The following is a 13,929-nucleotide window of genomic DNA, read 5'->3' as shown; positions in this document are numbered from 1 at the left end:
ACGCCATATTTAAGCTTGTTCCCTGTAAAGCATGTTTTGACTTCTCACTTCAATTCAAACTTTTGTATATGGCTGTATGCCTAGGATTCAAGTATTCGAATAAAGCAGAACAAAGAGCATAATGCATTTTTATTTTAATGAAATTTTGTTTAGTCATAATTTTACCATCAATAGGTTGTTTTAATATCGTAATGGTGCAGATTTTTGTTGTTGTGGTTATAACTGACTACACTAAAACATAATCCTTTGTCAGTGAGCACTTTCACCAGTAACTTTGTTATTATTTGAAATTAACCCTGCTCTAGATATAATGTGTTCAACCAGACTGTGCTAATGTACTTTGACTAACCACAGAGTAAGGTATTCCTAATGACATTTGCCCCCCACGCCCATGCCCAAGCACTATCCACACATACATATACACACACGCACCCAGCAAACCAACCTTTATCTCTCCAACACACACACTCGGAACACCTGACTCTGCATGCACAGCCACAAGGCCAGGAAGTGGTGTGGGGGGTAGAGATAATCCTTCACCTGCACACACACAGCTCACCACACCTACAACACATCTACTCTCCAGATACACACCAATAAATGTACACAGACATTTCACACAGTCAGTCACCTACATCTTATCACACTATCGTGAACATGGTCACTCACATTTCCAGACACAACATTCGTGTTACAATTGTACAAACATGCACAAACTGAAAGTGAAAAATGCTGTAAGTTACCCTGAATGAGTGAGAACATACTGTAAGTATATAATACCAAGCAGTTTAGTCCAAGGCTAGGACAAGAATGATAAGTACTGTGGTTGTAATCTACCATCACCATCAATTACATTATCATCTTTAATGAACTGTGAATGTGGTGCTAACTTTACTGAGGCAGTTTGTATGTGGCTGCTTAGCCTGATGCATTTTTGTGTGAAGATGTTTCGCCTGTCCAACTGTTACAGACCTAAGACATGAGTGTTTTTCCTGAGACCTGAAGCCATTTCATCTCATGTCTGAAACCTGACGCTGTGGTCTGGGGATGTCCTAAAACGTCTACCATTTTCAAACATGCATGACATCTGCCTGCTGCAAAGGCACTGATGCAGACGACTTTTACCTGATGCAGTTAGTGATCTCTTCTGAGCGTGCTGAGCTGCCCAGTGACTTGGCTTAAGTGCAAGTTTGCAAAGATACAGCATTGCTTCACATGACTTGTAGGAAGCATGTACTAGTCCGAAACCTCCCAGCTTGGTAGCATCACGTGAAAAGGGGTGACTTAGCTAAAGTGTGGAACTGGACTGAACTGGGAAGAAAACTGCATTTAAATAAAAAAAATAAAAAAAAAGGGGGGGGGGCTGGGCAATATGACAACATTTATCGTTGTTGTAATAAATTACATCACAGTATGTTTTCTGAGTATATCGTGAATATCGTCAGCACTTCTAGAACACTGACCAACTGCTTGTTTCATTAAGAGAATAATTAGTCATGTTCAATTGGATTCAGTGAAGCACAGTGTGTTAAATGCTGAATATAAATCAACTTGATCAGATGTCAGAAAAAATAGACATATCGTATATCAAAAAATTTCTTAGAGGATCATGATATTACATATCGCCCAGCTTTAGCCCATTTCACTGAAAACTTTTTTTGACACAGTACGTTCAGATCTGACGTAGCATGTACACACTTTTAAAGTTTCAAAATTCACTACCCAGTCCATATAGGCACTGTATGAAAATTAAGCTGCAAAAGTATCTAATTTTGGATTCCTTTTGTGATGTCATGAAAGGCATCTACATATATATGAAATAAGAGTTATGAGCTACGTAAAAAATCTTAAAGTTTCAAAGCCATTCCCTCCTCAGTCCATACAATCCACATCTAAAAAATAAGCTGCAAAAACCGTCTGTTTTGATTTCACAGTTTCAATGATGCCACAAAAAACAACTCATTTACAAATATCAACCTATTTAGCTTACAGCAGTTTAGTCCTGCCCAGTCACACTGAAGTTATAAGCAGTGTTTCAGTCTGGGCTGCTTTTCTGAACGCATAGAACATTGACACAACACAGGGCAGCCAATCGGATCAGAGCTCATATCAGTCTTAAAAGAAACAGTAACAGAAACAGCCTGTTTAATTTTAACAGAAAATGTCATGTAAAATGAACAATGACCATTTTTGATATACAAACCCAAAATCCCAGGAAAAACAATATAACAGAAGAAAAAAATAAAAAATATGGGCTCTTCACTGCATGATGAAGTAGGTTACTGGTTAGTGGGTGGTGTGGCTTTCACAAATGGCTTATATATACATACATACATACATACATACATACATACACATATATATATATATATATATACATACACACACACACACACACACACACATAGTGTCAAAGAAAACTCATTTTTAAAGAAACAGCCCAAAGAAGGTAAAAAAGAAAGAAATGCATTCTCTTGCTTACTTTCTCTCTCTGTAGCCTGGGCACACGCTCCCACCCCAACACACCCACACCCAGCAGGATATGTAAATGTCCTCTTCCTAGGAAAACGGATCCAAGCCTAGTCAAACACGGCTGAGACCTGATCCAGCCTAATCCTACCAATTCATCTTTTTTTATTTTTTTATCTGTCAGTTGCTCACTGCCTCGCTGGAGAAGAGTAAGAGGTGACAAGTGAAGAGACCAAGATCATCAGTATTACTGTTTGAGTGAGAGACACAGAGCACTCAACACATCAAAAAATAAAATAAAATCTATACACACACACACACACATACACACACACACATATATATATACATATATATATATATATACATATATATATATATATATACATACATATATATATATATATATATATATATATATATATATATATATATATATATGACCCGGCCCTTGAATAGGGTCAAACCATGGTGATGAGGTCATGGGAGTATATTATTGATTGTTCAGTCGTATGCAAAAGTTGGAGCACCAAATTACATATTTTGTTTATTTTCTAAGAGAAAACAAGTTAACACAACCGGTACACATACAAATTTAAATACATAATTACTGTTGATCTGCTGAACGTCACATATTAGAAACGTTAAAAATGTGACCTGGGCAAAAGCTAAGGTAAATTTTATTAAAATCTTATTTTTTTTTCCCCAAATATATTAAACCCAGCACATAAATAAAAACTGTGCATATTTTACTGTGTTCTCTGTAGTTACTGTTATTTTCACTTCACAAAAATGTAATTTTACCTTTGCATACGACTGTTCATAATTCCCCAACACTCAAATTACAGTACAAGTGTTGGTTTCCTGGACAGGTATTAAGCCTAGTCCTTGAGTACACAACACTCCACTCCATTAAAAAGAAAATGTAGTCTAGGACTGTCTGTACACAAGCGCACCATTCCATTATTCATAACTACACAAAATACATTAGTTTCATAGCAATTACAGAATAAATCTTAAATTTAATAACTGAGAACCTGGAACTAAGGGCTTAACCAGACTACAAAGAAACTAAGAGGACTATAATCCAGGAGGGGGAGCTGTCGTGACACAAGTTCCACAGAGAAGGAGTGCTACAAAAAGAGGAAAAATACTCTGATCTTTTAAACAAAAAACAACCTGTATCTTCTCCCCATCTGCCACACATTATAACATCCTTATTTTCCATGTCAGTTCAATTTTCATGAGAGTACCATTGACTCAGAACAGCGGGGAATCCCCAAACACTCAGCTCACAATTCAGATATTCTCACACGCAGGGTTAACTCAGCTCTACTGTACACACGCTAACACAGTTAAGTTTAAACATGTTAAACTCCTTCACTAAAATGCCCATATAAAATATAAACACTGGACACAGATTCATACAACGATTGAAGTAATTGCTCATATTTAAATAGCCATTAAAGGAAAGATTGTCAATAATGCAGATCCTGCTAATAATTTATGAAAACAGCACCTGCTAGCATTAAGAAAATAACATGCTATTGGCAGCTACTGCCTTACATTCATTGTCAGCAACATTAACATGGTCAAACTATTCCATTAACTCCTATTCATTTACTCATGTAAGTGTTTATAACCCACTAAACTCATTTTATTCCCTTAAAGAGTCTATATCATGGAAAACAGAATATTTCTCAGCTTTTTTAAAATAGTATATAAAAATTGGTAGCTTCATATGTGGACCATATGCAGTCTTTTGCACACTTTTTTTCTAATTTGTTAAATTCAGCAAATAAACAGTAATTTTGCATCAACATGTGCAGAAATGTGTTATCTGTGGAGGATGTTGTATTTTTTTTTTTTACTTACAAAATCAAAAATGTAATTTAACCAGCGGCATCCAAACATGTGCATATGACTATGTGAAAGCTAACCTGCCAAAACAGGGAGTTTTGAATTAATTGTTTTTGTGATGTCACAAAAACGAACAGATTAACATATATCCACTTATTCAACTTACAGCAGTTTAGCCCCGCCCACCCACGCTGAAGTTATAAAGAGTGAAGAGGCACAATGCAGGGCAGCCAATCAAAACAGAGATCATTTACCTAGTCTTAAAGGCACAGTCTTAAAAACAGGTTGTTTAATTCTAAGGCATAAAGAGAGGTTGGAAAATGGTCATGTAAAATTAATTAGGACTATTTGTGGTACACAAAAAACAAACAAACGTTATATATGGGCCACAAGGAAAAAATAACATGCAAAAAATGTAGGACATGGGCTGTTTAAACTGCAAGCTTGTTATTTAGTTATTAATCTTATGTTTTGATCACTACCACAAAACCATTATGCAAGTTATGTTGTGCTAAGTAACTTGAGTGCAGTGTAGATATGGCTCCTTAAGGTTTAAGAGGTTAAGATGCATCTAGGGACTTTGCTCTGACAAATGTGTGCAATCCCCAGAGTCAATCTAAAGAGCAAGGTACTGATTTCAGACCGTCTTCAATTAATTTACTAACTTGAAGAGCAAAAAAGAGAGAGTGTGGTTAATGACTGCAAGTGAATGGTGGCATGACTATGTGTGGTCTGAAGAAGAGGTCAGTAACCTCTTTACGGCTTTTAGCTTCTCTCTCACTATGACCAATTTATAGAACTTTGCACCGCTACAGAACATGACATATCGACATTTTAGCAAAACCCACAAAGTGCAAAAAGTTGAAAAAAAGCAGCAAAAGAGGGCCAGCTGTGAGAGAGTCACTTTTTCCTGTGTAGGTGGCAAGAAAACAGCGACAGAGAAAAAAAAAGGGGGGGGGGTGAGGAGAAACTAAGATGGTCAGATGGCATAAAGATAGTGTCAATAGTGCAAAAGAGTGAAAGAAAAAGAAAGGAAGAAAAAGAGACAGAGAGAGAGACAGGGAGGGAGAAAGAAAGAGGGGCCATGAGAATACAACAGCAGTCTTTCCTGTTTTCACCCACGTTTGTCTCAGCACAGATAGAGTTAATAAGTCTGTGACTTGCATGCCCTCGCATATATTTGTTTGCGGACCATAAGTCCACATTACATCAACTTAAATCTTTGCTTTCTGTTGCAGGTTAATCTGCAGTAAGGCATGGAATCAGTGTTTGCAAAACCTATGGCTACAAAAAAAAGTAAGAGAAGAAAAAGACTGCCACCCTTAAGGTTATAAGCAAGTTTTAAACAGCAAAAGAAAAAATGAACGTCTGTCTAGGGCTTAGAAACTCTCACTGCTGCTGTACGTGAAAATGAACAACACTGGGGAAAGAAGTCGAGTCTCTTCATCTACTTTTAACAGTCAGAAAGAGATGGCACAGAACAGTGGGCCCCAGTGGTTAGCCCTGGGGAACCCCATGCATTACACATTTTTGTTTTCTTCCTTCAAACATATTAGCATGCGATTCATGTACTGAGATATATGCTAGAGTAGGGGAAAAAATGAAAAAGGCATTTCACAGGGTCCTTACAACTTGGACTGAGAACCATCAGTGAAGAATCCTCACTTGCCAAGCTCAGCAGCAAGCACTACCATCAATTAACAGGCAGTGTTAACGGGAACGCCTTTGCAAATCATTCACACTTCAGTCACACACAGCACTGAGATTGGCCTAGCCTATGGCTCTGTGTGCTCCCCACCTACTGCTCTTTCTGAACCTTCTACTACCTTTTAAGGCCCATCATTCAATCAAAAACTGAGCCCAACTGAAGAAGCTGACAGCAGCTGTCTAATTACATACTGCTTTTCACTAGTACATTTTTGGTTTGCTGACACATACCAGCCTAAACATATGTTTGTAAGTAAATTTACATGCATCAGCTTCAAGGTGGACAGCTTGAAGTATTCTGGGACATTTCTTTGGTGGACAAAGATTTACAGACAAAATACATGACCACCAATTACATCAGACAGCCTATTCAACATTTTAATTTAAATTGCTCCTTATTTAGACACACAGAGCTCAGTCAAAGAGGTTTTCCTACAAATTATGTCCCTGAACCCAGGTTCGAAATGCCTGGTTGGAGTTCTGATATGTACATACTTGCTGCACCCTCCAACACAGTACTTTTAACATAAAAAAAAAAAAGGAAAACTCAGTGAAAATCCTACCTATTAGGGCAATACAGACAGATTTTTTAAATCTGAACACAAATCATAAAGCTGGGAAGTTACATATCAGTATAACAGTTTAAACTGTCTCAGGTATATTAATTGTGTCACAACCATTACACTGGTATGCCTGAATTTTTTTCAGTTTAGCTGAATGCCTGAGGGAGGGATGTTTGTCCTGTTTCAAATAAAAAATAAAAATGCAACAGTCTCTCAGTCACCTTCCACTGTATATTCTGTTGAATCTTTAGTAGTGCCCTTTTTTAGAGGCAGTGGACATAAAGGAATAGGCAGTCTTTTAGGGTCAGCCTTAGCCTAACATGGACACCAGAGCAATTATCTCTTTGCACCACCTGCAAGGCCACTCGATTCATTCAGCTGCATGTGTACGCAACAAGTGTACAAGATGTGCATAAGAGACAAATGATCAGAAATTAAAGAAGCTGAATTTGGATTCTTATTCAGAATTCCAGATTCAGCTTAAATGGCACAGCAGTTACCTTGAGGCGCAAGTACATCTGCCAGAATGTAACTGCTGCTCCATTTAAGATGGAATGGAAAATTTGAATAAAAGGTTGAGGAATAAGAAGCCAACTTCAGCCTTGAAGAAATTTACATGTTAAACATTTAGCACTGTTTCCCATTTGACACTGGGCTAGTGTTAGAAAGCAATACTGACATAGGTTTACATATGTATTATTGAGTTTTTTTGTTTTTTTTTTTAAACTATTTCGCACAATAAAAATATTTCAGATGTACTTTGGCTGTTAAAAGTGTTTCTTTTTTAAAAACAAAGGGAGCTTAACCTACAAAAAACATTTACTTAAGCATGTAAAAAGGGTTTAGCTGAAAATACAGATATACTGTGATATAGCAAAACCATCAGAAATTATAATTGTACCATGGTAAGTATTTGGGCACACTGCTCATTACTCTGTTAACATAAAAAATTAAGAGAATGGGTTAAATTAAATTAAAAGAAACCAATAAACCCACAAAGAACTCTGTAATGCTCCACCATTGGCACTTAATACATACATCACTGAAGATTTTGTGAGTTTCTGCTGTTGACATTTATCAATTTGCCATTTGAGAGTTGTCAATCATATCACTAAATAAAGCTCTGTGCAAAGCAACCAGAATCTGCTTGATTTTTGACAATGTAAAGTTTCTCACCCAATGTTATTGGTTAACAGACATTTTAGCACCTTGAAATTAGTATTAGTCACCAAATTTTCAGGCTCTAAAGCAGAATTCTATGTATTCTTCTCAAGGTTACAGAGAATGATACTATCACAACAGAAAAACAAAAAAAGAAACTCGGCAGGATGAAGTCATGTTTGTACAGTGTGGTGCATATGTGGGGAAGAGGGCTAAAACAAGTTCTACATCTACACCTGTCCTGTGGTTGGTCATATACCACAGCAAAAGCAAAGAAAACATGTTGTAAAGGCTTATCCAGTATGCTGTGGGTGTGTTTACACCTCGATGTGGCATACAGAAACACATTCTCGTCTTAAATGCACACATTTACACATAAGTGATAAACACCACAAGCTAACACACCCAATAAAGTTAGCACATTTACACGCTTACACACATGCAGACACAGTGTCATATACCCCCTCCACCCACACAGTCCCACCCATGCAGTCACACATAAGAATCTCAGCATATGAAACAGGCAAATCTTTATTTCAGTACATAAACAAACCTCAGGCCTATGCCCACATCAATCAAAACCACTCTCAGCTGTACATCAGTGCTTAAAAAGAGATTAAAACGATCACAGATCATATTCAATATGAAATAATTAGAAATCAATGTCTCATCTCATTAAAAAGTAAATATAATTAGCTGCACGAGATAGTATATCTAATATGTTCATGTTTATGTGCATATGCACGCACAAAGGGAAAAATTCCAGGTGTCCCCAAACCCAAATGTCTGCACTCCCTCTGTTTTTGTCTTTCTTTCTGTGTCTGTGGTAAACCAGAAATGCTCCTGACATCAAACTGCTGCAGAACAGCTGTGGAGCAAACACATTTTCTTTCTCTCTCTTTCTCTCTTTCCTTAGTGAGGGACTGTACATAGTAAGCAAAAGGCAAGAAGAGTCATAACCACTGATTACAAAAATAGAGGTTCATTCAACTATAAAAATAGTAACAAAATGGGTTCACTATAAACTATATTGAAACAAAAAAATAAAAAAAACAATATCAATACCAGTTAAAAGCAATGCTGCCCAGAGAAGGATACAGTAATCTGTACAAGCCAAGTTCAGTGGTTACCTGGTTAATTTTGAAATGTGGGCTCGAGGCCTCTCGATAAAGGAGAATACTGAGCTGTTTTCTAAGGTTTAAAAGTTCATAAACACACAAAACTGGAGCCTAATCCATCAGGCCTAAACCTCTCCATGTTCTGTTCATAGCTGCTTGTTTGAGTCTACATGATTTAAACATCTCCACCTAATAGTTTTAAAAATAGTTCTCCCAAAAGTGAGAGGACATCACTGGTCTTTAAAAACTGAGAAATATTATTCAATGGCCATACTGTGCAGTACATTCAGTTCAGTTTAAGACAGGTGAATTGAATATCGAACAGTTCAGCTTGCACGTTTTGAATATTTGCTCCCAAAAGAGAAAGAGCAAAGCACAATATTATTTAGCGGCCACATGGTGTATATAAAGTCAGTTTAAGAAAGCTGGTAAGAGATAAAATGATAACATTTCTAGGGTAACAGAACTCCCTACTCTCTTGTAAATGCCTTCTTCTGGTTCGCTTTGACTATGTCATCGGGAGACGGCGTGTCAAAGGAGAATGGGGTGATGTGATGGAGGGGTGGACCTTGCACTCTTTCTTTCACTTTTGCCATCTGCCTGCTATAAAGAAATGCCTTATGCACTGGTACACTGCGCTGGTTCCTCCTCTTCATCCGCACGCACAATGTCAAAGCGAACACAGACGGCTCAGCAAAAACACTGGGCACATTCCAACTGGAAAAATGTTGGTCTGAGCACAGAGAGACTGGAGAGCGGTTGTCATGGCAATGCGGAGAAACACTAGGTGATGTCTGTAACATCAGTGCGCTTAAATCAACATTCTGAACGACGTTCTTGGGAGACAAGCTGACCTGAGGAGGATATTTACTCTTTTTGTCTTCACTTCTACCCTTTAAAGGCATGAAGATGGCTGGGTGCTGTGGTCTTTTTGCAGCTTGGGGTTTGGATAAGCGGTCCGACAAGGATGGCACTGCAGAAAAGTGTGGGGTTTTAGTTGTGTTAGCACCACTCACAGTTTGTGGAGTTGCTGTGCATGTGTTCTGTGGGCCTGGCACTGAGCTAAAGAGGTCAGGACTACTGTTTTGATGCTCCTGAATCAGCTCAGCCAATGAGGGGCTTCCCCCTTGACCTCCGATCCCAGAACTTCTAGAAGCCCTGTTCATTTCCACTGGCTTGCTAGCCTGCAAAACGTTACTTAGACTCCCTAATGGGACAGGCAATGGTGTAGCCACCGTAGGGTCCTGCAGAGAGAGACTACCCAGAGAGCAGGACAAGAGGGAGGAGGCAGGGCTTATGGATAGGTTTCCAAGACCAGGACAAGTGCTGAGACCCACAGTGAGACCAGAAGAGAGAGATACACCAGGGCCCAGAGCTAGACCCGCTGACGAAGGAGTACTTTGCCCAAGACTAGAAAACAAAGAGCATGTGGAGGAGTTAATGTTGAGAGTGGTAGGGAAGGCGACGTTATGACCTGGACCAGTGGTAGGGAGAGCACCTGCATGTTTCTGCTCATGCTCGGCCATTAACTGAGCCAGAGAAGTCTGGCCTGCATTTTTCAGCTGGCCAACATCAGCCCCTGAGTCCTGAGTTAAGGTACCCTTCACGAAGCCAGTGGGCAAACCACCCAGAGCAGGGCCAGAGCTCTTACAGGAGTCTCTGACCACATTTGGCTCAGACCGGGCTAAGAGATCGCTGAGGTTTAATGAAAGCTTTGCAGTAGGCTGCGACAGTGTGTGCGCTGAGGTCGTGTGCGAAACCATATCAGTGCTGCATTTTGTGGAGGCAGATAAGGCTCCTTACCTTACGAGGGCCAAATGCAGTCATAGAGAACCAGGGTGAGGAGAGTGAAGGTGGAGGATGATGATTGACAAGTCGCCACACAAAGCCAATGCAATTGTTGAGACCAGGCAGACAGAGAGAGGAAGGCAATACATCACTTACTTGTTGATTACAACCAACATAAAGATCAAGTCTAAAAGCAACTGCAACAAAGGCTTAATTCTAAAGGAATAAAACTTTTCTGACTTTTCAGATTAAATGTAAACCTGATGCAAATATTTGAATACTCTAACCAAACTATATATGTTGCTGATTTTTTTAGTGAAAATACGGAAAATAACATTTTCTACCGGGAACAAACCGAAATAATACCTTTTTTGCTGCAAATTTCAGTGCACAATTTCTATTTATTTGCTATGTTTAACATATTGGAATATAACATAAAATGTACTATAACTTCTTTTTTATTTCCCCCAATATTCTGAATTCAGCCATGGGCAATAATTGTACATTAAAACGTTCAGAAAAGTGCTCTCTGTAGAGTATGCATTCACTTATTGTCACTTAGAGAATCAACAACACATGTTATTTGACCAGAGGTGTCCAAACCTTTGCATACAACTGTATATCTGAAGGGTTTTGTTTCAATGTGCATTAAACTTATTCATTTCTTTTCCTTTTTTCATGATATACCATGTTTGGAATGGACTTTACACATACAAGGTATATCAATACTATAATAATGATTAATGTATTATTACAGAAATAAAAAAAACTTTTTGATAAAGTTGTCAGCTATTATTCTTTTCAAACCTCTATGTTACAAATGGAAATACAACATTTTGGAACAAAACCAGAATTGCTGTGAAAGGCCAAAATTAATAGAATTTCCGCAAGTCTGAAGTGAAACTAGCTCTCAAAAATGATACAAAGCTAAATGCTTAAAGGTCTGCCCTCTTTTGGAAAAACCCTGGAGTTCGGAGTGGCCCACTGAGACGTAACAGAGACCTGCTGTGAGGCTAACTGGGTGTGTGTACCTTTCTGTGGTGGGGGTGCTGTGGTGAGTTCCAGTTGAGTGTTGGTTTTGGGTGCAGTTGTTGTTTGCATGTTGCTGTTTTCTGCGGACAGAATGGAGTCCAGAGCTCTGTGAGGATCACAGTCATACTTCAACGCGGCCTCGGTCAGAGTGGAGTCAGGTACTGAGTCTCCGAGCACTGTTCTCATCTGGTCCAAACAGGAGTACAGACGACCTACAGAGAAAGGTCTCATATTTTGTGAATACAAGCAGTCTACAAACACACAGTCATGACAAACACAAGTAAAATCTTTCACCTGGCTCAAATACAAATAAGTACAATCAGGCTTTAGACACACACAGGCCTACATACCCTCTTAAAATAAAAAAAATATTAATTTATACTGGTTACCCAAAACACGTTGGGTATGGCTGCACAATATGGACATAATAAGTGATGACTGCTAAAGCTGTGGGATATCAAACAGATAATATGAAAAGCACTAAATTAAGATTAAATAGTGTCTCCGCCTGGATGCGGAGCAAATACAGACTAATTTTCTTCTGTTAAAAAAAAATTATAATAAAATACAAAATAATAATAATTATAATAAATAAAAAAAAACAACTAATTAAGCACACAGCAAAAAAATGCAAAACTACAAATACTATGATACTAATAACTACTTATATCAGACTTGCATGCACACATATTTAAATCCTTCAAAAGGTCCTTATTCTCATGCATGTTAGTTGTGACAATAGCTGCTTCTGTTTCACACATTTAACACGCAGCACTGGGAGTGAGAATAATCATCACAACTAACGTATTGTTACAGGTTTGAAGTTCAAAATACAGCAGTTTTGCAGCTAAGCATGTATGTTTTTAGTAACTGGCTGTTTAGCCAAATGGTTAGGTTACTTGCTCTCCACGTAGGCCAGCAAGACTTAAGTCCAGCACAGGGAAGCACATTCCCTTCAAATATTTACAAGTCACTTGTACACAAATTTTAGTACACAAGTCCTAGCACCCATGGCAGGCATACCTTGTTCTAAAGGGTCGAGCATATGCGTAACCGTGGGTGAGGTTGGCATCTCCTCTTCTTCTTCATGTTCCTCCTCCTCCAGTGGCTCTACCTGCCGTGCTTGCCTCGAGTCCTGACGTGAGTAAATAAACTGAGCAGCTGTGGAAGCAAGCAAAACCCACACATCATATAATGCGCTAACAGGAATTATAGCATTTAAGAAAAAACGTAGCTTTATAAGTACTAATTAGATAAGCGCATACGTTGTTGGAATTCCACTTAAAACATACCTTGAGTAAAAGAGGATGTTTTCTCTGATCACTTAAGACAAATGTTATGTCAAATTTTGAAGTCAGGAGTCATCCTGATATTGTCTGTATTCGCCAACACCTCACACCTAATGAGCTAATATTAACAGTTAATTTTTTTACACTACAGTCGCCATCTTACTACAACTGCAAAAAGATAGCTTCTTATCCATGGATATTGTCTGTATTGAGTAAGCAGTGCACAGTTTTCAGCATGTAGTCCCAGCTGTTACACTAAATATTTCAATAGATGCTACTGGTCAAAAGAATTGAAATGTTAATTGTCTAACTACTGTGAACTTTTTTTATAACTTGACTAATTGTTGATCAGACTATCACTGCAATTCCACTGCATCTTGCTTATACAAGTAAGATTGTTAAAGAAATGGTTAATCCAAAACTTAAATTTTTACAATTCTCCCTCTTACGCCAAATACAGTTGATCGGCCAAGACAGACCTGCTGTCCTAGTTTTGCTTCTTTAGTTTTGCTTTGGAGTCTTCTTACAGAACAGAAGACTACGTCATTCAACATTATGGGTGACATTACTTGTTAGCTGTATTAGCTGTCTTGGCTGATGAACTACGTTTTGGGCAAATTGTGCCAATTAGTTATGGCAAATCATTCCTCGAAAGACCTAACTCAGGCACAATGTATATGTAACTAACAACACTAGAAAATTGAGACATGATATATCTTTCATACTCCAGCACCTGATTGTATCTGTAATATCTCCCATTGCCAGAGGTGTGGACTCAAGTTATATGACTTGGACTCGAGTCCGACTGGGTTCACGAGTTTGATGATGTGTCTCAACTTGACAAAGTCAAAAAATACCTGCGACTCGACTTAAACACCAATGACTCGGACTTGGAAAGACTCAAGACCCAAAGTGGAAGAAACGATGCATCTGGGACTCTAC

The 13,929-nt window shown here is 38.4% G+C and overlaps 1 protein-coding gene across 4 annotated transcripts in view; it reads right to left on the bottom strand.

The window, feature by feature from the left end:
• The window catches only part of hbs1l (HBS1-like translational GTPase), a 39,139-nt gene that overhangs the window by 23,095 nt on the left and 2,115 nt on the right, over window positions 1–13,929 (bottom strand). The window contains exons 3-5 of one of the 4 annotated variants that reach the window (XM_036590723.1): window positions 12,722–12,859; window positions 11,698–11,910; window positions 8,271–10,676 (exon numbers count right to left, since the gene is read on the bottom strand). In XM_036590723.1, coding sequence (XP_036446616.1) covers window positions 9,349–10,676; window positions 11,698–11,910; window positions 12,722–12,859 — 1,679 coding nt within the window. In that variant the 3' untranslated portion in view covers window positions 8,271–9,348. The other 3 variants (XM_036590722.1, XM_036590725.1, XM_036590724.1) reach the window with 3 other exon arrangements.

This window comes from Colossoma macropomum, unplaced genomic scaffold, assembly GCF_904425465.1.
Source record: "Colossoma macropomum unplaced genomic scaffold, Colossoma_macropomum, whole genome shotgun sequence".
NCBI classification, from domain to species: domain Eukaryota; kingdom Metazoa; phylum Chordata; class Actinopteri; order Characiformes; family Serrasalmidae; genus Colossoma; species Colossoma macropomum.
Note: the sequence above shows the minus strand (reverse complement) of the source record. Positions and strands in the feature narration are given on the sequence as shown.